Source organism: Lates calcarifer, linkage group LG23 (genome assembly GCF_001640805.2).
Source record: "Lates calcarifer isolate ASB-BC8 linkage group LG23, TLL_Latcal_v3, whole genome shotgun sequence".
Classification (NCBI taxonomy): Eukaryota; Metazoa; Chordata; class Actinopteri; family Centropomidae; genus Lates; species Lates calcarifer.
The window spans coordinates 1,927,358-1,953,717 of record NC_066855.1 but is presented as its reverse complement, the minus strand read 5'-3'; the positions used below and the strand labels follow the sequence as shown (position 1 = coordinate 1,953,717).

At 41.1% G+C, this 26,360-nt stretch overlaps 1 protein-coding gene across 1 annotated transcript in view; it reads left to right on the top strand.

The window, feature by feature from the left end:
• The window catches only part of spata20 (spermatogenesis associated 20), a 37,088-nt gene extending 24,651 nt beyond the window's left edge, over positions 1-12,437 (top strand). Inside the window, 1 exon segment of the mRNA XM_018703694.2 lies at positions 11,439-12,437. Coding sequence (XP_018559210.1) covers positions 11,439-11,630 — 192 coding nt within the window. The 3' untranslated portion in view covers positions 11,631-12,437.
• Positions 12,438-26,360: the final 13,923 nt, after the last annotated feature.

The window sequence follows — 26,360 nt, the reverse complement described above, 5'->3', positions numbered from 1 at the left end:
ACTGTTTAATCTATTCCTTAAAAATATGAGATTTAGGTTGAACAGAACAAGTTTTTGAAGACATCACCTTCCCTGGCCTTATGGAAATTGTGGTTGGGACTTTCCATCATTTTCTTACATTTTCTACAGTAAAAGATTAATTTAGTTATCCAATATACTTAAGAGTTAATTCCTGGTAGTAATCAAAAAGGTACTAAAGATACCCAGAGAGCCACAGCAAAAATAGATAAGATAAATTGGAATAAAACCAATTATACTGGTGGAGAATGGGAATCTATGAGAAAGATGAAGGATAAAGTGTATGATGAAGTCAAGAGGGTGAATTATATAAGCACTAAGGGTGGGAAGAGATGGGAGGATGTTAACTGAGATAAACGGAAGCGGTATAAGGAAGAGTGAGTGAGGGGATCGTGCTCCATGTTACATTAAGTAGCTATGAGCAGAGAACATGTCTAATTTAAATCCAATTACTCCTCGCCTGTTTACCTGGTTTGAGGCTGGTGTGTGCTAATTGTGCTGAATGAGGTGCTCAGAGCCCAACTTATGCTAATCCACACACACACACACACACACACACACACACACTGAGATCCTCATTTAATTTATTTACTATTGTAATTCACCATGAGACTCTGTGCTTCTCAGTTCTCTCACCCCTCAGAGCTTCTGCTGCACTTTTTGCTTGTTGTAATCAATTAAGGCCCTAACAGTCATGCTGAAACATCTTGATTGTAATTGCTGCAATAAATTGTGGTTAATTTTTCTATTACACAGAAATATAGCTTGATTAGAGCTGGGTCGAGGTTTGTTGATTGCAGAGGTTCTGAAATTTTAAGAGGTTGGGAGTTGGAACACAACTAGAGAAGCAGTCGCAATTATTCCCCTCCCCTTCTCACACTCACTGTGCCTGTTTCTCTGCTCTCTGTGTGTGTTTCTGTTCTTTCTGGCACTGGAGTCTCTCTTTTTTTTTTTTTTGCTCTCTGTCTCCCTCATATGGAAGTGTGAAATGATATATGAAAGGTATCATAGAGGGGAAACAGTCAAGGATGTGGGAACAGCCAGGTAAGAGTGCTGTGGTACAATTTATCACCTTATCTCTGGATATATTCAGCACTCAGTAATGTTGCTGAATGATAATAAGTTACTAATTTAGAGATACATTTGTATGGAAAGCTCAGTTGATTTTTTTTTTTTTCCTCATCAGTGTCACATGATAAATGACAGTTGATGGCTCTCACTAACACGACGTGGACTTCCAGTGAGAAATGGCAGCTAAATGACAGTCGAAAACAGTAACCTGGACTGTCACAGTAACTGTGTCTACTTGGGTCTTTATTGGGCCTCAGCTGGTTGTATTAGCTCTTTCTCATGATAGTGAATTTAATCATTTTTAGATTAACACTGGATTTTTTTTTTTGGTGATGGTGGTGAAGTGCTAAAATACTGTGAGAGAAACAAGCCCCTACTGTTTCTGTGACACGCTCTGCTAAGCTCACTTCTTGCTTTCTTCCTGTGTGATTTTTTTTTTCTTGTGTGTGCGTGTGTGTGTATACACAATATTTTACACTCCAGGATCATCCAGGTCAGTGCCATAATCTTGGACAGATGTTCGCTAAAAGTGTGTGAAGATAAAGGTCTGTCAAAGATTGAGACTTGGGTCTGCTTCAACTGTGGAGATTAGTGTAAAAAGTACTGTGTACCACCAGATTACCCCCAATATGTATATGAATATAGTATCTAGAACATTGAACAGACAGGACAGGACAGATTTTTCTCCTGGGATTAAACCTAAAGTCAACATCCTGCTGCTGTTAATGATATCTGCATTAAAAATAAGCTGCTGTTTACTGACTCAGGGTAGATCTTGGTAGAAAATAGCATCATATTCTCAAAACCTTCAAGGTGTCTCTCTGGTTTTCTCCTTGGAACACATTTACACAGAATGGAAACCATCCAGCATTAAACATGATGGCTTACATTAATAGAGCATATTTTTCCTGTGTCCTCAAGGTTGTTCTGGTAATAAAGCAACAAAGCGTTTGGCAGTAGCATTGACAGTGGTTCAAAGTATGAATTCATGTCAGTGCAAGATTTACGTGTGTGGTCTTTTATGAGTTGAATAATGTTTTACAAGGACTGTAATTCCCATTGTGAATTCCCATTGTTGTTAGGCTGAATGCCTCTTGTCAGTGCTGCTTATTAATCAGTCTCAACTGTGCTTTAGCCCCAAAAACCATTCCAAGTAAGTCTTTGTTAGACAGACCACCCTCTCTCTCTGGAGTGTACTTAAAGAAGGAAACTGAGTGGATGCGAAAGGGAAAGGTGACAGTGTCTGTGGCAAGTGTTAAGAAGGACCACGAGATACTGGTGTTAGTGAAAGATGCAGAAGGATCTAAAGGTATTACAGGGATTTTATGGGATTTAAGAAATTCCTGTAAGTAGACAAGTTTCCTGTTTATTCCTGCTTCCCTGCCCCCTCTGCTTCTCTGCTTTCCGTAGATGGATGGAAGGGAGTAAGACAGTGGGGAATACAGGAAGAGAATGAAGGAAGGGCTGTGGCCTTTAACAGGAGCGAGGGTCCTTTTTGAAAGAGTCTGTCGGGGGAAACGACTGGGAATCACTAACAAGACCTCAGAGACACAGGGAAGAGTTGACAGGGAGGGCAGTCGGAGGAAGGGAGTGAAGGAGATGGATGTAGCCTACTCAGAGGCTAACCAGCACTGGTAACAATGCAGTTCAGAGGAGGATTAGAGATGGGAAGTCTCAGGGTCCTCCTCCGTGACCTCTGACCTTGCTCACTTCAATCTGCTGCTTTTTTTTTAACACCTCCGCTCCTTTCTCCTCTCCATTACAATCCCTCTCTCGGCTCATCAAAGGCTGCATGTGTGTGTATTTGTGCGTATAGAGTATTGTGCACTAGGAATTGATTCTCCTGTTCTCAGTTAATGACCTGTGAAGCCCAGTAACCAGTCAGAGAGCAGAACCCAGGCTGACTGACAGCTGTGGGAAAGGTCCCAGATGGTTCCTGTCGCAGGAGAGTGCTTTCCAGGCAGACTATAATGCACTCAGATAGCTCAGGCAGCTCTTTTTCTAGTCCTCCTATTTTGCACGCCATCACACTTTAAAATTCACTTTCACACAGACAACACTTATCTCGCTCTATTCTTCCTATACCTGCTAATCTGAAATGTTGCATATCCCGTCATTGAGTGATATTTCCCCCCCTCTGTCCCTCTATCTAGTAATTCCACCATGTGCCAGTACATCCATAAAGCTGGGGGAGGTGCGTGTACACTCAGGATCCAGCAGAGAGTAGGACAGCTTTAGTGGTGTTGTTTGAGATATAATCCTTTCCCCATGGTTGTATCTTGCCTGCGCGTCTGCTGCAGTCGTCCTACGCTTATCCACAGCTCAGCTTGGTAAATAAAACACACGCTGAACAGATAAGACGCCGTGTGCACACATGCATTTACACACACACAGTGTTGCAGATGCCCACGTGTTTGGCTTCACTCTGTCGCTCTTTCTTTATCTTTATAGGCTGTAAATGTTTTCCTCTGATAGAATCAGGGATGTAGTCAGGGTTAATGCAGTTCCAGTCAAGTTTAACCATTGTTTTATTTGTGAAGGAGACTTGGTTGGGCTAAGGGATTGGGGATGGGTAGACATTATGTTGTGTTATGCATTTTCAAAATTTGACATTTTAAAGTTTGTATCACCCAGGATATGTTTCCCATTCAGATTTGGAACAGTGAGTGAAATGAAGTAGCATTTGTAACTTTTTAAGGTTGTGAAACATAATGAATAAGCATAAACATAAGACTGTAAAACCTTCATGTTAACTTTTAGAACCAGCTCTAACTTAACAGTCTGTGTGGCCAGAAATAGTGGAAACACACTAAACTCATCCAATATCTCACTGGCAGGCGAAGGTAAGGAAAGCAGTTCTGAGCAGTTTGTTCACTGACAGTGCCAGGACTCAGTTTGGGTTTACATATTTTCTTATACTGGGAGAGTGTCCATTGAAGAACATCCTGCAGTAACATTTCTCTGAAAATACACACATATACTATACATGCAGTTCTCACTTCTTAAAATAACAGTCTGTATTTCTATCCGTGTTTTGTATACTCACATTTACTTATATATGCTGTGTTAATGTGTCCATCATTATTACCAGTAGTGGCTCTGCTGCTGCTGCTGCTGTGTTTACTGCTCTCTCTCTCTCTCTCTCTCTCTCCTGCTGCATAAAGCTCATCCTGTGCATCTTCCTCGCTTGTTCTCTCATCTGAATCTGAGGAAAAACTATCTCATCCTTTAAAAAAGAAAAGATTCAGGCATTCATAATGTACCAATCAACTGATCATTTATCTAAAATCAACTTACACATAAACTTTCAATAAAATATAAAGACTTAACTGAGAATAAAATAACGAGTACAGCAGTATTTCAGCTTTAGGTTATATTGATTTTCTTGTTGCAAAAGACCTAAAACATTTACACCCATTTATAGTACAGTATGACTCATTGGTTGTACTGTTCTATACAGTTTACCCTTTGATCATACTGAACTATAATTTGGGATACATAAATATTTTTGATTGTTAGTTAAGGCCCACTGGTTTATTTTTGAATCAAATTTATGATTTAAGAATTCAGTCCCCTAATTACAGAAGTTACAGTATTAATTATGCCATAACTCACATTTTAATCACTGTGTGAACAAACTACAGCAGGTTATTATTCGGGATCCCACAATTATGCTGGCAATTATGACAACTTTTGCTGAAAAATTTAGTGGGCTAATTAACGTTAATTCAGTGAATAATTGAATGTAATGAATGAATTATTGGCTGTTTTCTAGATAATAATGACCTACAGCTGGCAGCTAATGAATAGTTGCTGGAATATTTCAGTTAAACTTTAAAGCACCTCATATCATTGTTTTACATTTGTTAGCCTGATAGTTATGTAAGATTTAGGTCTAACATTGATGTCAGCTGCAATTATAATATTGGTCAGAAAATATAACAAATTATTATATTTAATGTCCTAACATGTCCTTATAATAGGGCATAAATGAATGTTTTTCAAAAAACAAACAAAAAAAGTATAGATCACGTTGCTAGTGTCATTAAAATACAGCATATGTCTCAGCACATATTCTGTACATTACTGTAGCTAGTGCACAGATGACCTCCTCCACAGTGTGATGTAACAGCCCTTATGTCCTGGCTGCAGATACTTTCACACATGACATAAGACTCAATTTCTCTACACCTGCCTAAGTTTCCTGTGATGAGTCGGAGAGAAAGCTGAGTTTTTGATCTTATTTGTAATTTAAGCCTGCTGTGTGTGTGAGAGCTAATGAAACACCTCTCATGGAGTCCAGCAGGCTTTAATCTCACACATACAGACAGTCACTAGTGGTTCTCAGGGGTCATCACTGTTCATCGGCCTTTCAGCAGAGTGACCCTGACTATATAACTATGACCAACTGGAACAGGAGCCAAGCCCTGTGGCTCTATGCTGTTTATGACAAAAATTATTTTGCCCTATTTTATTTTCAAGAATGTGATGAAAATATGTACGACAAAAGAAAACATTGCTAACATTTTAAAAAAACTGTTTCATAGCTTAACTGTATGAAAATTAATTTGGATTAAATCCAAACAATGCTGTATTTTCAAGGCTGATAACAGTTTAACATTAAGCACAATTTTTTCCCTTTCACTACACAACACATAATGTTTCATAAGGAGTCCTTCAATTTGTACAATATGTACTAGGTGGGAAGTTTTCTTGTCAGTGCTTTCTGAATGGTTTCTAAACTGTCTCAAATACATCTTCGGCGTTTCTCCTCTGCAGTTTCATGTTACTTACTGGCAATAGTGGTAGAAGAACTTAGATCCTTCACTTAAGTAAAAGTTGCTGGACTTATGACAGAATACACTGTTACAAGTAAAAACATTACCAGCAACTCTGTTAGGCAACTACAGTAAAAGTATCCCTGCAAAATGGCCTCTGTCAGTGTTACATCATGGAGGTCCCCACACACAAGTTATTACCTCATTCAGCAATGTCAATGTAATTTTTCAGGGCTCTCCTGTTAGTTTTGTTGCAGGAGTTTTTCCCTTGTTGTTAGTACATGATGACAGTTTGAGAGAACTGTGTGAAAGATATAGAAAGAATAGCTGTAGGTGTTTTGAAAGGTGGAGCACTGGGAGCTAAACAATTCAAAATCAAGCTGCTCAAACCCCCAGATATTACGACTGCATAGTAACCAGAGATTGGTCAACCTTTTGCGAGGTTGCCTAGGCGATGGTGTCCTGAAATATCAATGTCCTTTATAGCAAGTGAATCAGAAGATGTATTTATAAAAATACCTGCAGACACATTCTTCTGTTGTAATACTCAAGGGCCACTGTAGCACTGTGCCTGATGACACGATACTTGCTCTTTTCTATCCGGGATATTTCCAGACATCTGGCTTAGTCTTCGTAACACTCATATGTCAGATTTGATCTCCTTAACATTTTGAACTAGGCATGACTTTTACGACTTTACCAAATGAGAATTTCCTTTCATCTTAAACGCAACATAAGCTGATGAAGTATGTCGTAGGTGTCAGGGCCTGATTGAGGAGAGGGGCTGTTAATTCTGCTCAGACACTAAGGCGTCCTCACATCTCGCAACAGACGCTGGTGATTTAGTGGAGAGGGTCCTGTAGAGACTGTCAGCAGCTGAAAACTGATGCCTGGTGTGACAAAGGACAGAGCACACCGCCGGAACAGACTCACCAACTCACTCTAACTCAGGGGCAGACAAAAGGCAGAACAGTAACATACACAAGTGCTTCTCCAGTGCACATGACCATAGAAGTTAAGTCATGGATAATAACAGAAAACATTAATTACATTCACGGTTAAAAATAGATTTATTATTATTGATTATTCCCATTTAGAATAGGGTTTATCCCATCAATGCAATAGAGGATTTTATCTTGAGATTTTTTATTCAAGTACCAGTACGATAGAGAGCTGGGCAGAGTAGAGTTTTTGCTGCAGTAACTTCCACCTCCTGTCAAATACTAAATCCCATTGGATGCACATTGTGGAGTTCAATTTGACTTAAATTGAGCTTTGGCCGTTAACCTGGTGGAAAATCAGTGTAGTATGAACTGAGTGTGCAGCTGCTCTCTCCACTGGAAATAATGGCCCAGCTCTGCACAATGTTGAACTAACTGAGCTTTTAGTGTGAAAGCGCTGTTAAATGCCACTCCACAATCTGTAACAAGTACCCTGTGTAGGAGCATTAGTTGAGTTTCTCAACTCGTTTATTCAGTTTTCCTTTAACTTGTCATCTACCAGCACAGTAACATCAAATGTTGCCAAAGTATTGTGAGGTTGTGTTGCTGTCACACATTAGTCTGGGCAAGAAGCTGGTTAGATGTATGGGACTCCTCACTAGTCAGTCAGAAGCCCAGTGGATGAGAGGTAAAGGAAGTCCACTTCCCTTTAGCTTAGCACCTCTAGATGTACAATGATGTATATCACTAAGAGTTAATATACCTGACTGGAAGTTTTCTGATTTCTAATAAGAGGGCTGTTTCAGTCAGATCAGTGTAACACTCAAATGATGTTGTGATATAAACCTGTCTCTGCTCCTGGTGAAAATTCAGACAAGTAAATGAAGCTGATGGTGAGGCTGATGGTGAAGCAGGTCTCAACGGATCTGGCCCGGCTGCTCTGTCGCCCATTTTAGCATCCAAGTGTGAATGTGTGTGTTTGTTTTTGTCCTGGGCCGGTGGTCCAGATGCCAGGTTCTTATGATGACTGAGCAGGTCCCTTCATGTTAGTGTGTGTGTGTGAGTGTGTGTGGAAGACAACACAGCAGAGCGAGTGGGATGAGGAAGTAAATCTCCTCTTGCCTGGCTGCACACGGCGCCGTTCGCAGCCACTGTCATCACTCTTCCTCAGGTATGACAGCGGCTCTCAGAGGTGTGCGTTGGGTGTTTTCCTCGTGTTTCTTTGGCACTACTGCGCTGACAGAGGTCGGCCTGCGAGTCGTGTGCGTACTAGAAACCGAGGAGGGAGAAAACATTAAAATGGCTCCTGAAAATGTGTGTGTGTGTTTGTGTGCGACTGTCAGCACAGGTACACTGTGTTCTTTTAAAGTGTCTGAGCTCGACTGGTTTGGCAGAGTGAGAGAGGGAGAGTGGGAGGGAGCTGTCAGTGTAGGGACATTTAACGGGTGGGAGTTGTGTGTGTGTGTGCGTGTTGATGTGTGTTGGTGTTTGTTTCAGGGTTGCCCAGTGTATGAAGGGATTAACCCTGTGGGAGTTTGACTGTGCTCTCATGTGTATCCAACTGTTCTGTCTGCTCCAGCTTCACACACACACACACACACACACACACACATATTTTGCAGTGCACAGCATCCAAGACCACACACTCTGCACTCACCGCATCACTTTCACAAAACTTGTATATACATTCACACATAATGTGTCTCCCTATCTCTCTCTCTGCTGCTCTCTTTCTCCATCACTCACACAAACACACACACACACACACACTCTCATCCTGTCCAGTCCCCAGGGGGTGTGTATAGATAGTGTTGTTGTGACACAGACAGGCTACAGCGTGACCTTTAAGTTGAGGGCGTGTGGCTGGATGTGGTCTGGACCCTGGGAGAGACTGCATGAAGCTGACAAGCAAGAGGAAGAGTCAAGACGGAGAGGAAAAGGGTTCAGCTTGGCAGGGAAATCCTCCTCCTGTCTCCATAGCAACGGTCACACCATTATGACCACATTCCATCACACTCTTTACCAGTCTTCCCCGTCTGCATGAGTGTGTGTTTTAAAGCCTAAAAAATGTGTACAGGCAAACCTCTGCAGCGTTCTGTGTGAATCCATAGTCTCCTGTGTTTCAGGAATGCTGTTATTTATGCCCTGAGCTGTGTCTAACAGGTGTTTTTAGCATCACTGCAGAGAATAAGATCAGATAGAACAGTATCACTTCATCATCCCCTAAGGAGGAATTATATTTACCACACAGCACATTTAGTAATAGAAGCAGAAATACCTCACCGCCACCTAGACCATCTTCAATGACAGGAGACGGCCACTGAGAGGTTCTTGGCATTAGAAGTGCAGATGGTTAGCGGCACAAATGAGCGTCTAAATGCCTGAGTGGAGCACTTGGGGCGCTTCGAGACGGCTGTTGAATGAGAACACGAGACTCTTTGAGACAGGATGGAAACAGCTCTGCGTGATGGCCTGATGGTGAACGCTGGCTGGCAGGCCTGCAGGGGACAGAGGAGACGCGTCGACTCTAATGGCCAAGGCGAGAGTGAGAGTGAGGGCAGGAACATGCAGAATTAGTGGTACCTGAGATGCCTCTGGGCTCTTTTAGCTTCCAAGACTAGTGCTGCTATGATATGAGTTTTGGCACTAATATCAAAATTCTACTGTTTCAGTACTTTATTTAGATAAATCAGATAATAACAAGACTAATGGCATGTCTTCACACTAGCATGGCTAAAAAAAAAAAGATAAATTAAAAATTAATGACAGTTAACACTTGCCTGAGCTTTCATCCATATTACATGGTCATCCTCAGTAGATTTAGTTTTTAGTTAAGATGATCCAACTTTGCATGATTCTGAACAACCTGTTGGGCTTGACAGTTACAAAACAGCTGTCAACTCGAGGTCCATTAGATACGTCCCCAGCATCAGCCAAGCCTGCAGTCATCAGTATTTGCGTACCATTTAATGCAATTACATTGACATTGACATTCAGTCTATCATACTCTGACGTACATGTCATGTCGTCTTTGGCAGAGCTTCGCCTGGGATGACATGTATCACCGGACCTTTCTCCTCATTCTGTCTTTCTCTCTCCTCCTCCTCTTCCTCCTTTTATCACTCTGTCTGCGCTCGTTGTTTACGTTGTCATTTTTCGCTCCGTTGTGAACCAGGGGTGGTGTGAGGCCAGGAGGAAATGACATGTGTTTGACAGGAAGCCTCTGCAGGGATGGACAGGGCAGCCCTCTTTAACTTCGCTCTGCTGCCTGTCCAAGAGCACCAACACACACACATCCTTGTACACCTGTCTTTGTGGGGACTCCTTACCTTAACCTTAACCGTAACAACTGAGTGCCTAACCCTTACCCTAACCCTAATTTTAACCTAATTCTAAAACCAAGTCTTAACCCTCACACAGCAATTTAAACTTCAGCATTTTGGTCCCTATGAGGCTGTTGGACCCCGACAAGTATAGTGGGCTCCCTTTCTTCAGACCCCACAAATCCAGTAAACAAGCCCACACATACAAACCGATGTAAACACAGGCTATCTCGTTCCATCCCCTTTTCTTGTCACCCTGAGCCACATTCACACACTTGTCAATAAATTCATACATTTAAATGATTCATGTGTTTATTTTTTGGGGGGGTGGGTTATGACAGGGCAACACTGGTGTTGTGTCAGTGGAATTTAGGGTCTATTTGCAAACCACTTGTGCTTCAGGCAGGACATGTGAACCACATATCCGTCCACACACACTATTGTCTTTCCCCTGTTGTGGGCATGAGACCATGGCAGCCGCTGACCCACGACTCAATGTGTTATTTTTAGTGGGTTTATTTTGGTTTTGGATGAGTATGTGTGTTTGTATGAAATTATATGGCTGTGTTACTGAAAAATAGAAAGTGATCACTTTAAAACTGGGGTCTTTCCCCTGATGAGATGCTATACTTATACTACTACTAAAAAATATTTTAAAGACCTGAACAAACTGACTACCTTGCCCATTACATTAACATTCATCCTTGGTGACTGGACCACTGCCATACAGAGACAAGAAACATAAAACTGACAATCCAATCTCTCAAACCATTTCCAAAGATAGTCACAGACCCATTTGGCTTATTAAAAATAAAGTTAAATATTGCTTCTCCTTTCTACTTATAGAAAGTATGTAAATGAAAGCATATAAATCAGTCACATCGTACAACAAATAACTATAGAAGGTAAAATTAATGTTATATGGAGTCCCAAAACTGACAAGCAAAACACTTGATAAAATAAATTAGTTTTACTCATGTATCCATCTCATTTTATTTTTCAACTGCTAGCTAATGCTAATTTCCTACTTTGTTCCTGTACTGCATACTGCTATAACATTACTGTACTGTCTTCTTCAAGGACCTCAGTGGTTTATTTTATCAACTGATAGGTGGTCTAGAAAAAGTATAAACAGTATACATTTATCTATTTATTTAACTAGCAGCATTATTTATTAATGTAATGTAATTGCTACTTTTGCCAGTTTTGGGCTTCCATATTGGAGATTGTAAAAAGGTGAAATAAGAAATGCATATTCTTGACATATTAAACTGACACCTTTTTTCCTGCATGTCACCTTTGGTCAGGTCTTGATGCTCATTGACAGCGATGAGAATTTCCTGTGCCAGCGTCAGCCCGTCCTCTCCTCCATGTCACAGCAGGGTGGTGTCGCCACAGCCTACGTCTGCCAGGACTTTACCTGTTCTCTGCCAGTCACTGACCCCCAGGAACTACGTCGGCTCCTGCTGGATGGGACCATGGAGATGGGGACAGAATGATTTCAGGAGGGGTGTGATCCTCAAAATCTGCAGCCCCAGCTTAGCTTCTTTTTTGCTGTTTTTGGCTAGTGAGTCTGGCTTTGCCATAAAAGACCACCAATGCTTAAAAAGGTTGATATGCTACATTAGTAGGAGTATTTACCACAGGGTGACTGGGGCCAGACCTGTAACCAGCCTATCTTTTGTTCGCAATACCAGCTAAGTATTACCTCAAATATCAACTCAAGTTTCTTCTTAGCAGGCTTTCTGAGATAGTCGATCAATGGAGCCATTTTGAAATTCAGGTGTACAAATATGCACAGCAGCAGTGCAGCATACTGACAATATTTAGCACTTGTACAAAATGTCCTGTCTTGACTGTTAGCCCAGAAGTAAACTACAGACCTTTAATAGACCATAACCAAGAGCACTTGGATGAATTGAACCAACAGTATTTTACAGATGAACCAATCTGCACTGTTGTCCTTTCCTAGCCCCGTGTTCCAGCTCATCACATGGATCTGATAGTGGAGTCCTGCATGCTTTGGTTGTGTGTGTGCTTGAGCATATAAAGAAGGTTGGTTTGCAGGTTTGTATGTATCCATGTACATAAATTTGAAAAGTTTATCCTCGCAGTGAAGGAGCTGCTCTCTAACAAGCCTCCACTGACCATCTGCTCTCGCCCTCGTTTATTTGTCTGTTGTCTCGGATTCTTTTCCGCTGGTGCAGATACTCGTGTCTCCTGACTTTTGTCTTGAGGTTTAGACGACAACAATGCACAGCATGTACACGCACAATCCTGAATAATAAAGGTATTTCTCTTATAAACAGTGTCCATTTCATTTTTGGATGCTTTGGTTTCTGTTTGATATTGTTGGCGGCTTCTGTCTTGAGACAAGGCTTTATAAGTGAATCACTCAACGCCATTGAAGAGGCTCCTTTTTTTAGCTTTAAGATTTGGGGAATACTAGAATAAACGACAGAGTAAATTGTGTCATTTTTATGATGTGTTCTTTCTCTCAGTCCAGGACGGGAAATCTCCAGCAGGAACACAGTGAATATGTCTCAGCAGTCTGCCTTTCTCTTCTTTTGTACTATAAATAATCATCATACAGCGAGAAACCCACTGTTGTGTATTCTTTTCCTTGTCTTCTCCCTTGCCCCAGCGGGCTGGATGAAGGTAATGTAAACTCTGTGTGACTGTGTTGTAGCGAGAAGGGGCACATGAGAGAGCGAGAGACAGATGGACTGCTATTGTTGAGGCGAGGGAGTTTGTCTCGGAGGGTCCCGCTCTGGGCTGTGGAAGCGAAGAAGAGGCAACGGGAGGAGGGACGGCGTAAACGTGATGCTTCCATCGTGACACAACGGCAGCTTCGCATCCCTCACCTTGCCATCCCATCCACCAACGTACTGCAAGAACCTAGACCATCTGCACTTGTTTACTTCTCTCTCTCTCTCCCTCTTTCTCTTTACTTTTGTATGCAAGCCCTCCTCCCCTCCTCTCCCTTTCAGATTTGGCGAGGGCCTTGTCGCCTCAAGAATGAGGGAAGTCATTTTGGCAGACGGCTGCTTCTGTGGAAGAACAAAAAATTACCAAGAGAGACAGAGAGGAAAACAGAATGAGGAGAAGGAAAGTGAGGAGGAGAGAGAGAGAGAGAGAAAGGCAAGAGGGATTATCCTGTTCCATTTTAGCATCGTCATGTCCCGACCTCACTTTTCTTGACCTGTCAGATTGGGACCATCACGGTTTGTGTCCTTTTTCATGTATCCCCATCAAATGGCTCCATCCTCCCCTTCCCTCCCTTGGTGTCTCACCCTATCATCTCCCACCAGGTTGGGACCCGTCTATCTTCGGCTACAGACACACTCTTGTCTCTGCTCCTCAATTCCTCTGCATTTAAGCATGTTGGAACAGCTGTCTTCTGATTTATTCAATCGTTTTTCTCAACACACACACACACATGTACACACACCATTTGTTATCCCCCTCCCCTCTGGAATTCCATCACTCCTCTCCTCATTGTTCCGCGCTAATTGTTTTGATGAGCTGCGCAAGCTAAATTTTAATTAGCACTGATATTAGCGTTGACCCCAGCTAACCTTTTGGCCCGCTAATTATTGAGCTGTAATCTGCATGCCACAGATCAGTGATGACACTGATGACAACTTAACTGTCATAGAAACATACAAATAGCATCATTTCCCAGTTTAAGAAGGTGTGATCTTAGACACTTAACAATCAGAACAGAAGTGGCAGTGAATGATGTGTGTTTCTACAGTTTACATGCCATGATTCATGCTGACCATTGGTTTCCAACCGAGGAAGTGCTGCAAATGCTGTCTCTGCTGAGCTAAGTGTTTGCCCTTGAATAGGTTGAAGTAGGTTGGAGCCACTTCATATAACATTTATTCTATTTATCACTATAAATGATAAGTAGAATTTTGAACTGTCCTCTGGAAGCAATTAGAAGCCAATGAAGGGATGCTGACTTTGAGATTGTGTGTCTGCAAATTAAAAGCTCAGCAGCTGCATTATGGACCAATAAAAGATTATTTAGTGCTTTACTGAGAATATAGAGTTCCAATAATCAAAATGGGATGGAATGCATGAAAAACTGCAGATTAGGTGCAGATGGGCCCATCGCTAAGAGGGCGGTGTTGGGGTGTTATTGTGATTATGATTATTATTACTATCATTAGCTGTTTGTAGTGTTATTTCACTGTTGTGTTACACCCCACTCTCCTGGTCTCCGTCACCCACATTAGGCCTATCGTTTTTGATATTATTGTGAGCAGCATGAGTTTTCCAGATGGTTTCTGTAGTAATCTGTTTGTAGGCCTGGTGATCTGTTGTGTCAGAAGGTTTGGATCAGGTTCAGCGTCTCCAGCACGGACAAAATAAATTTCAAGTGCAGCTTTGAACTCTTTGAACTTGTTAAATTTAAATGACCCATGTGTTCTATTGCATATTCATGACTATAGAATAGAATAGAATAGAATAGAATAGAATAGTCTTTATTGTCACTGTTTCAAAACAATCAAATACTATGTATCTTCATCTAAAGCCATTTAACAAGAAGGCAAAACAAATACAAGTTGAGGAGTTGAGGAGTTGAGGTAGCAGTCATCGTGTTATCCTCTAATTCTGCTGACTCAGACTGTAATTTGTTTTCCTTAATTAGCGAATCCACAAAATACAGTGTTGAATGAGCTTGAGCTTTAAGGTCAAGCAGGACTAAGATAAAGCAAAAGACAGAACCCCGCCCCACACCCAGCTCTAAAACCAGATTGGAAATATTCAACAGGCTGTTGGAATTCAAAGCAAAGATATTTTTTTTTTTTTTACGTTTGTGCATCATAATTGTGTTCCCTGTTTTAAACTGGCATCAGGTTTGTGATGTTCCAAATGTGTGTGTGAGCGTGCACATGCTAGATTTAAGAAAATAGGCCCTTTCTATAGTGTTTGCAGGTTTGTGGGTATGTATGATGTAATCTCATTATTTCCTGTGTGCGTGTTTATTTCATGATTCTGTCCTGGTTTTGGATGGAAACGTTATTGAGTCATGCCAGTGTGTGTGTCTATTGTGCTTGCTATCAGATATAGCTGCTGTGTTTCAGTCTGTCTGTGTGATAATGAGGCCACAGGGGGCTGAGAACAGCGACACACTAACTTGGAGAGAGGAGAACATTCAGAGGCAGAGAGTGGCTGTGGGGGGAAACACGGATGCTCTTACTCTCATCTGTTGTCTCTGAGCTAGAAACCAGAAACATCTTTAAAATTTCTCTCTAGTCTGATGTTATTTTTCAGAACGCTGCGCAGCTTCGCGACTTCATTTAGGACATTTAGATGTTAAGTTTCTCTTCAGTGAAAAGTTTTCTGTTACCTGTAAAAACTGGAGGTGCAAAACTGTCCCTGTGTGTATGTGCACTGATGTGAAAACAGTTAATATATCTAAGGTAAGTAATCACCGCTCTGAGTGTGTGTTTGTGGGTGTGTGTGTGGTAGTGTGTGAGATAAGAATAGGTATCCCACCACCAGTGACTGTCTGATAAGCCCAAGAAACTCCACAAAGAAAATCAATACCTCTGCTCATCAACCCAGGCTTGGTGCCATCCTGACAACACACAAATCCAGACACACACTCACACATACACCCCCATAAAACAGAGAGGAGGGAGATGTGGAGTCCAGTGGAATCCAAATGTCTTGATGTACCATATATCCTCAATGTAAATGAAGCTGTTGATCTGGTGTGGTTGCAGAGTGGTTTCTTTTAGCACCAACTGCTTTATGCACGGCACAATATCAGTCCACTTTCAAAGAAGTGGGGCCTCTGGAAGAAAAATTTGCATCAGACAACACAATTTTTAGTTTTATCCTGTGCAGTATCTCATAGTGTGAGACAACCAATTCCACATCTAAGAGGCTTCACAAGACCATGACGAGAATATCATGTCAGAGCCTGTCTCTCAACTTTAAGACAATGTCCCCCTCCATGTTAGCAGCTGGGACATGGGCCAGAGGTTTGGTTTTAGGTATTTAATGGTATTAAAAAGGGGGTCTGACATCATGATTGATTGCTGTGATTGACTCATCATTGGGTTGGGTGTATGGGCAGAACCTTGGTACTTTGGCTCCACACAATCTCAACTGTGCTCCAAATGACAGCACCAGCAGAAGATGGCAGTGAGAGCAAGTGGAGATGCATCATCCATCTTTATATTAAGTCACTGGTTCATCACTACAAACGACCCCTTTGACATTACACATTGTGATACAATCCATCATTAGTAGAGGAATATTGATTAGTGCAGCTTTAAAGCTAATACCAAATTTGACCACTCCATTTTTTGCTGTCATCCTGCATTGAGGCTCATATGAAGCATGGTTTGTCAGAATGCCCAGGGTGATGCTGGGAATGATCGATTGGAGGCTACTGTTGTGGGAGGTGGTGATGGAAGTGAAGAAAGATCTGTCTATTCACATCCATCATCACTGTCTCTGGAGTCAGCGAGAGGGGTAGAAAGATGGAAGCAGACACAGCGTCATGACAAACAGCTATAAATCCACACATTTCCTCTTCACAGCACCGTACAGTTCATGGCACTAAAACAGTGTGATGGTGAATTTATATGTCTGTCACCCTATTTCTCACTTTCCTAACTTCTCTGTATCTCTCCCAGCTTGTCTTGTTCTCTCTCTTGTGACATTTTGCAGCAGTATTTGATCATGGCTCAGGCTCTATCAGAAGCAGCAGCATGTCAAAAGCAGTCGAGCAGCGGAGCGCATCCAGCCACACAATGTGGAGCCGGCTGATGGCCAGGGTGGAGGTAATAGAGTTATCGTCACAGTCTAGATGAACATGAACATCAGTAAGCAGAAGGTAATAATATCTGCGTGTTATACACTGTGTGTGTTCTGTATGTCTTTCCAACACTATGATCTCATCTGTACTCTGGTTTATACGGATTAATATGTCAGCTGTGGTCTTTTCACGTGGTTGTGTGAAGTCTGTGGTCTGGCTGGAATCTCTAGGCTAGCAGCAGCTGGCTAGTAGTCAATTGTCACATAATTAGCCAATTATATTGGCTGTAGTGGCTCCAAAGACACTGATTAGTTAGAAGTTGAATGTCTTCCTCCTCTCCCTCGCACAAAGCTCTGGTTACAAAACTTGACTGCACACTAAACCTGTCATAAGTCCATGAACGCCCACACCCAATTTTTTTCCCCTGTCATAGCTTGAAATGTACAAGCTTACAGAATTAAGATGACAGATACAAAATCTTGTTTTCAAGGAAACTTTTTCTGGATATATCTCATATTTCCATGAGATTTTTAGTCTCTAGAGGACTTGATATCTAGCACTGCAGCTAGTGAAAATGTCCACTTTGCAGTGAAATAATGTAGCTCTACGTTTCCCAGATGGACTGGTACAAACTTTTCCAGCATCACCAGGTCAAAATTTCACTCTTTCCAATACTTTGGCTTCTGACCAAAGACCTGCAAAGCTGCTGGTGACAGATAACAGGCTAATGAGGAGGCTGGTAAACATTACATCCACTAAACCTCAGCATGGATTTTGAATTTAAAGGTGAAGGAATCCTCTTTTTAAAATGTCTGTGGACAGAGTGTGTACTTTTGCTTTTCCTCTCTCATGAGCTAATACTGTATTAGACAGTTCATTACAGCTGAATATTAGCAGCTCAGCTCACTTGGTCTCTCTCAGCACTGTGTGCAGGTGACACCCACGAGAGAAGTGATAATATATATGTGAGAGGACACAGTAGCAGATGGGACAGAGTGAGGAGAATGGTGCAAATGAAAGAAGGAAGAGTCACCAGGTCATTTATTTAGAGTGACACCGGCAGAGAGGAATATAAGGTGGGTTGCCAAAGAAAACACTGTATGGAATTTTATTACTGTACCTCAGATTATTATAGTTTCAGTGCTGTGTAGAATACTGGCTGTCTCCCTTTTGAGGTGGGATCTTTTATTGCTCCCGTTCAGTCACTTTGTGTGAATGTTATCACTGCCCTTCTGTTGTTGTGTTGCCTTTTTCCAGCTGCTACGCTGCACCATAAAGCTGCCCAGTGGATATAAACTACTCCGGCAGAGATATTATTAAACAATGTGAGCAGAGATTCCTTTTCCCTCATGAGAGCAAGAAAAACCATTTCAGAGCCACTACACCAGTCTATAAATTATACCATGAAACCTAATGTTTCTCACACAGGTGTATTTTTTAAACACATACAGCTTGGGCCTGTATGGAAGCCCATTTCTGCCAAAAAAAAAAAAAAAAAGAAATTTCTTTAAAAGCTAAAGAAGTAGTTTGAATTTGTATTTTTATTTGGCCTCTTGCTGAGAGGTAGATGACAAAATAGCTCACAAAATTTATCTCATGTCAGTATCTAAATTTTTTTTGTGAACCAATATCAGAATCAGAATCAGACTTTATTGCCAAGTAAGTTTGCACATCCGAGGAATTTGTCTTGGTATATTGGTGCTAAAGGACAGTTATAGTAAAAGAAAAGAGCGAAGAGCAAGAACTATATTTACAAGGAACGTAATAGTTTTTAAAGTTTAACTGTACACAGCACAATGTAATGTGAGAAATAAAGAGCAAAATAAACTACGAAAAATAATATGACAATATGAATAAAATTATAGACACATCTTAAACAGATGTATACAAGCAAACAAGCAAGCAAGGGGGGAAAAAAGATAACATCTTGTTGCAGAAATAACGCAGCAATCTACAAAGTTGAGACCAAACATTGAATCTCCAGTACAGCTATGTTAACTTTCATTTTCACACAGACTGCAGTTCATACTTTTTGGGCAATTTCACATGAGCATACCAGGTATCCTAAATATGAAGGTACAGCCAGTTAGCTTGTAGCTGTTGATCAGTTTTTCTTTTCTTTTCCTTGCTGTAACGGGCTTCTGTTGGTTTGCCACTTGTCTTTTGTGCAGTGTCTTAGAAACAGACTTGCATTTGGCATTTGAGGTCATAGACACTAAAGCCATGTGGCATCAAGTTTCTTCAAGGTCATTCAGCTAGAGTAACTCGATCACCATCAAATGGCTCTGTGCATTCAACTCCAGCCAAGTTTAATTAGAGCTGCTATTGATTAGAGTTTGCTCCCATTGAGAACCTAAGTTAACAATGTTTATAGAAGTTAAATTAATGTAACTTGCCTGCATTTTACTGCAAGTCACTTTTGAAATGTGTGTTATGAAATTTTAACACAGACATCATCAAGAGAGGAAATTGATCTCATATTTTCTCATTTGCCTTGGAACAGAAGTGCATCAATCTTTGTGTTTTATTTTTACTGGATGAAAAACAAATTCCTAAAAGGCCTCGACCGGAATAGCAATTAAGGTACTCCAGCTGTATCTGTGAGTCAAGCATGTTGCGATTCACTTTTCTTTTAATGGACAGTAAAAACAGATGTCACTTATATCCACTTGTAGCTGCTGATGGGATGAGATGAAAAGAAAGAAAGAAGGTGAAGAAGAAACATGAAAGAACTAATCAGCATTTTATCAGCGAAACAGAGTGAACATGCTCTCTCCATCTCCCCGTCTCCTGCTTCTTGCCGTAGATTTATCATGCGTTGCCAGGCCCGTTTGTGTGGTGGGTAGGGAGGTAACTAGAGCAATGGAGGCTGAGGGGGAACAGGGCGACTAGTTCATCATGTTAGCCTAGTTAGATGAAAGCAGAGAGAAAAAGATGCTCATTAAATCCTTCCTTCCCCTCTGCCCAACTCCACATTTCCCCATTTTCCTCCCCAGTTCCTTCCTCTTCCCTCTTACTCAGTGTCACAGTTTTGCGTCATGCTTGGGCAGAGAAATATACGCAGTTGCACAAGACAACTGGGTAATTATATGTTTCCTGCTGCTCATTTCGTCCCCTAAATTGGAATCAATGTCACTCCTGGTGAAAGGTAAAATCTGCCATCACTCATGTCCTTTGTGGTCAGTACTGGTTTCCCCATTCACTGAGGTTGTCTTGGATTTTTCATGTTATCTGTTTTGTATTTAACTGATATATTGCTGTTGTTATGCCAAACATATCTCCCTTAAATCAAGATTTTCTCTTTCAAAATAACTTTTATCCCCCAGTCTTATAGTTTTACATGCACTGGATTGCACACACACACACAAACACACAGGCTCAAGTATCATGTCCATGCCCTTGACATTTGCTCGACATTTGATGACATTTGTGGACACATGTAAACTGCAGGATTTGAGAGTTTATCAAAAATGGAAGGGAGAATAGTGATGGGCAAATGTCAACAGGCTCCAGCCATCTGCTGTTATGGCTCCAGCACTGAGGTGGACTGCACTGTGGGACAGTGTGACGCTGGTCGCTTGTGCTGAGTCATGACTCAGAGTCAGGGTGCTGCTTTGGGGGTCAGTCTGTGTCTTCTAATTCCAGTTTATTTTAGTTTATTTGGCCATCATTTCTATCAGATGTGATAATATTCTCTATTCTCACCAAAGTAATTGAGGTCTGGGAACGTAATTTCTCATTGTACAGGAATTCTGTAAGACCTTAAAACTGTGGCAAGTATAATGGATCAAAGTTGGAAAGGGAAGTTTGTCTGTAAACAATCACTGGTAATGAGGCTTTGGCAAAAGTTCAATAAGGAAGATCTTTTCTCTCACGCTCTGGCTTTATTTCCCTATGGGTAGATTTCAGCTTTTTCTTCTGTTCTAATCTTCTCTGTCACCTCTGCATTATCCTGTTGTCAAAGTCTTTACATTCATAATTCATAATTCTGATGTCATCACAATACAATACAGTTCTGTCCTTCTGTCTGTCAGACAACCATCAACCATCTGCTGGCTTCACTCCACCACCAGAATAGAAGATGAAAAATAACCAGAAGAGAAGTAAATGTGCCACAGCGGAGACTAAATATTTAACTGTAGTTTGGTCTAAAGATGATATCAATAGTCAACTTGGAGAAAAAAAAGGTAAACAATACTTAAAATGTATAAATTATTTTCTGAGAGGATGATCGAGAGGGTAGCGAATTGACAATGTGCCTGATGTCAGATGCATGCCTATCTATAAACCAATCATTGTCAAGTACAGGGTGACGCAGCGTGCAAAGGTAATGACGACAGGACATAGATATGTAATCCAAAGATCTGTGGTGAGCTCACAAAATTTCAATGTGAAACCAAAACTAACAAACTAACAAAAACGTGAACATTCAGCTGTGAAAACACCCTACAATGCAGGTTATAATGGACTGAAATGCACCTGGTAACACCTTAAAGTGGCATGGCGTATTTCATTTGTGTCATTGTGAAATAGGTGGCGTTGGAAAGTTTGTTGCTGGATTTGTAGGTCCTGCAGTAGCTTTTGTTGGCTGTGGCTTGTCTCATTTGTTGCACATTGACACAAAGGGAAAAAAACTCTATTGGCACTGCTTTTCATTTGGCATGGCAGGGTTAGATAAAATTGGATGGTGTGATGCTCAGAGCTTACTTCCCTCTATTTGGGTTCCAGTCCTCTCTGTTCCCACAGCAATAACCACAGTTGAGCACCAAAACACAAAAGCAAAGCATAAGCATAGCAAACACTTGCTGCTTGAGTAAGGAGAAAAGAGAGATGGAATGGTTCATGAAATGAATAAATATTCAATGGAACAATCGAAAGGATTTTCAGTAATGTTTAGAGAAATACAACCACTGTTACATGTATACACACACATGTGGTCTGGCATCATTTTTAACTTTTGATTGCTGAAATAATTTTAATTGTAGAGAAGTTAATGTACCATAGCCTTGCATGCAAGCCCCATACAAGATTCCTTATCAGCAGCAAATCACCTCAAAGTGACATTCCTTTTAGAAGTTCCTCCTACACTGTCAGTGAAATTGCAACCAGCTAGACCCCTCTGATGGAAACGATATTAAGAGATTTTGTATGACAGATGCCGAGACAGACGATTATTGCTAACATATGGTGCTTCATGATTCAGTCCCACTGTAACTGAAAGACCAATATAGACATGCAGCGTGGCCAAATTCTTTAAACAGTCTCACACCCACTCATCAGGGGAAGGATTAAAGCTTAGATACGATGAGGAGTGCTGACGTTGTGACAAAGAGATGGGCTGCCAGGAAGAGAGCAACCATCAGATATACTGTGGTTTCTTTTAAGCCACACTAGGGGTGTAGCTCCAGAGATGGCAATGGCAGCCTGTTGGTCAGCCACCACTTTGGTCCTGTCTAAAATATCTCAACAACTGTTGGACAGATTGACATGAAATTTGGTGCAGACATTCATGGTTCCCAGAGGATGAATCCTAATGATTTTGGTGATCTCCTTACTTTTCATGCAGTGCCACCATAAGGTCATGTTTTATGGCTCTGAATGAAATGTTGGCTAGTGGTTGGACTGCTGTGAAACTTGGTGCAGATATTACCCTCAGGATAAGTTGTAATTCTGGACTGATTTGTCCAGTATTCTGGAGAGAGCTAATGATTTTCCCATCAACCTCAGCTCTGTTTTGGGTTTAATGCTAAATCAACACACTAAATAAGGTGGTGAACATATTAAACATGTTCACCATCCAATCTCAATACCCACCAAACATCAGCAGTGTTAATGAGCAAATGTTTGCATACTAATGTAAAACTATACAGTGAACATTACACCTGCTAAACATCAGCATAGAAGCATTGTAATTGTCACGCTGATGTTAGCATTTGGCTGGAAGCACCATTGTGCCGATGTACAGCCTCACAGAGCTGCTAGCATGGCTGTAGGCTCTAAGATAGGGAGGGAAAGGATAGATGGATGATTACAGACTGAATAAGAAGAGATGGACAACATTATTACACTCAAATTGTCTTCTGCTTTGGAAGATACTTGCCTATGAATGATGGTAATGAGCGGCTAGATAATGTGGATAAACTAAAACTGTATGATCTTTACAATCAAAGTTGCTGTTGATGATTAAACATCCTGTAAAGTAAATATTAACACCGAGCAGTATGCAGTATGATCCATCTGTAAGTGCAAGTCATTTTGCTAGCTTTGATCTGTCTTTGTAGGAATAGGTGGCCTTGCAGTGCCCAGAATGCAAACAAATAGCTTCTCATTAAATCTGAACTCCTCTGTGATTTACTGCGTTAATTTTTGCACATGCATACGCAGATAACAACTTTGATATTCTGTGAGCCGTGCGGGGTGTATTGATGATTTGATTACTGCTGCATTTCCATTGACTGGCTGTCATGCTTTACAGCTGGAATGGTTCCTGTAATGAGAAGACACATGCTGTACTGTGCACAGATGAATTCTCTTCACTGCCTAGGATTCTCTGGAGGTTTGTTTCTCAGCATCGACAGGATGCAATAATTCAGATTTTATTGAAAGTATCAATTTGACTGTATACATGGGAGATGTGCTACAGTATGGTTAAGCAAAAGTCGCCTGCAGTGGGTTTAACAAAGCTTTTTTAAAGTTGCCTGACAAACAAAACAATGAGCTGAAAGATGCTAAAAGTTTTCTTTGTGGATTTGTTAACTGTGCTAATTAAGCTTTAAAGGCATGTTCCGGGAATGTCTGTGCGACTTTTGTCATACTCTTGCCCAGAAGAGTAAATTTCCACACTGGCCTGCATATATGTTTCTTGTTTTTGGGTCAACATCCCATAAATCTTTTCTTGCATGAAACATGAAATACTTCCACTGAAGTATAAAGTAAATCACAATTTTCTGGACCTTGTCTCATTCTCATACTCTCACACTATCTGGCTCTTTGACATATGACATTCATTGACAGAGGCTACTTTAGAAGTTGGACAGATGATTTAATCCCTGGTTCATTTCTGCAGTGAGGACATCAGGAGAATTGTTCATTTGTCACAGATGAACCCATAAAACCCATAATGCTATATTCTATGCAGGTGTCAGCGCTGGAACAGGACTCTCCTTTCAAAAAGCATATCTGATGTTATGAATATGTAAATGTCTGGTTCTTTTTCAAATGTATTTTCCAGATACCAGTAAGAAAATATGGGGTAAAGAAACTGCCAAAAATAAATTGGAATTACCCTTTCAATTCTTGTGGGTAAATGGGTGTTTCCATTGTTCTACCAAGTTACACAAACTCTTAATTTCACCCATAACCCATTACATAATATCTGCTATATTTAATGACGGAACTGAGGCTTAAACCTCAGCAGGCATGTCACATCTGCAAGCTACTTCACAGGCTCCCAGCTCCTTGAAATAAGATTGATAAAGTGGAAGTGGAATTCCTTTTTGATGAGACATCTAAACTCTAAACAGCGCTGTGACCACAAAGAACATGGATAAAAGCTGCAGATCATTTTTCTTCTGGACATTTTGCAGCAGAGAGCAAACACTTGCGTGGCTTCTTGCTATTGTGGCCGTAACTCTCTCCAGACCGTTGAAAAAGAAGCCGAAGGCTAGCCAAAGTGTGGAAACACAGACACACACACCATTCCTGCCTCCCTCTCTCTCCTCCTCTCAGGTTGATGAAGTGTGACTGCTCTGACAGGAGAGACCTGCTCAGAAAACTCACTGAGGAGCAGGTTACACCCTCCATACTTCCAAAGAAAACACACACACTCAGACATCCAGGAATACCTCAACTTCATCTCATGGCATCAGTGCTCTGTGTGTGTGTGTGTGTGTGTGTGTGTGTGTGTGTGTGTGTGTGTGCGCGCACGCTCCAAGCCTGAGTTTTCAGTGGCTTATGGAAATGTTCTCCCACCTACGATACCACATCTGTTCCCCTGGTACCACTGCCCTCCTTCCCTCTGATCTGTGTCCAGATGGCATTCCTATGTGGTCAGTTTCATCACAGTCCCATGATGAATGAGACGGCGTCATTTACATAATAAACTGCTGGAGACACAGGAACGAAAGGAAACCCACTTGAACTCTGGACGCCCATCTGAACTCAGTGAGACACCCTTTGTTCCTCTTTGGGGTGAAAAAGACACATTTCCTGTGCTATTCAACAAACTATGTCAAGAGAAATAGAGTTTAGCACTATTAAATACAGTGAGACAGACATGTATGTATTAGTGAAAGTAAGCTTGACATCGCATTGTATGTGTAAAATAAAGTTTATACACAATGTACTAGTGAAATTAGAGTTCTCTCCACTTTCTTTGTGAACTAGATCATTTCTAAATCCCTAAATTAATGTTTGCCAGGTAGTTTCGCCATCTTTTTTTGTTCTTTTATGAAACAGTACCTTTTTTGTTAGAGTGAGACCTAGGAATGGCACGAGTCCAATGGTAAATATAGGTTTGTATATAGGTTTGTCGACAAGATAGTACCATTTGCCAAGAAACTTCATGTGCATATTTATGGCCCTCACAGGATGATTCTTAACAAGTCTAAAGCTGCCTTTATACTCTGTCCAACTGCTCGTCAGATACTGGATTGGAAGGTCCCTCGTTCCTGACAGGTCCTTTGTTGGATGGGGGAGGCCAGCTGTGCACAGGTAAGAAAGTAAGCCATATCTATTTGTATCAGTTTCATATGAACAATTGAGTGCAACATTATGAGTGTCTTCTTGGAGAAACTGTCTGAAAAAGCACACCATTATTCCTGTTTTTAAACAGTTTAGCATCTCTCCCCTCTGACATTCGGCTTTTAACACTGGGAACCATGGCTGTCTGTGCAGAAATTTGTTCTAATCCATCCAGTAGCAAGTCAGATTTTTTCCCATTGATCAGCACATGGTTTATGAGAAGATATCTTGAATTCAACAGGCCATTTACAGTGTATATTCCCTCAGCCCCATCAGATAAGATTTCAACTTGAACACAAGAAATTCCTAAACCTAACAGGCCAGGCACTGCAACAGCATTAGTGTTCACTTTTACTCCAATGCCACTTAGTAAAAACTCCTTATTTTTAAACTTGCAACTGATTTTTACCAAATATCCACCTGTTGGCATGTGTTTTTTTATATAATGGAGTGCCGTGAACATTACAGCGCCCAGAGGCTGCCAGTTGCCTTATTATAAAACCTGATGAAACGATCTGTCTGTAGTTCTAAATTGGTCTGTTGCAGTGATCAATGCAGTCATTATATATTTAGGAGGTGAGTAAATCAGGGTTATTTCAGTAGAGACGACCAACAACAACATTACTTACCATCATTATGCAGCTGCATACACATATGTCCCAGATCAGGTAGTCATGTATAAGTCATATGGGTCTAATATGAC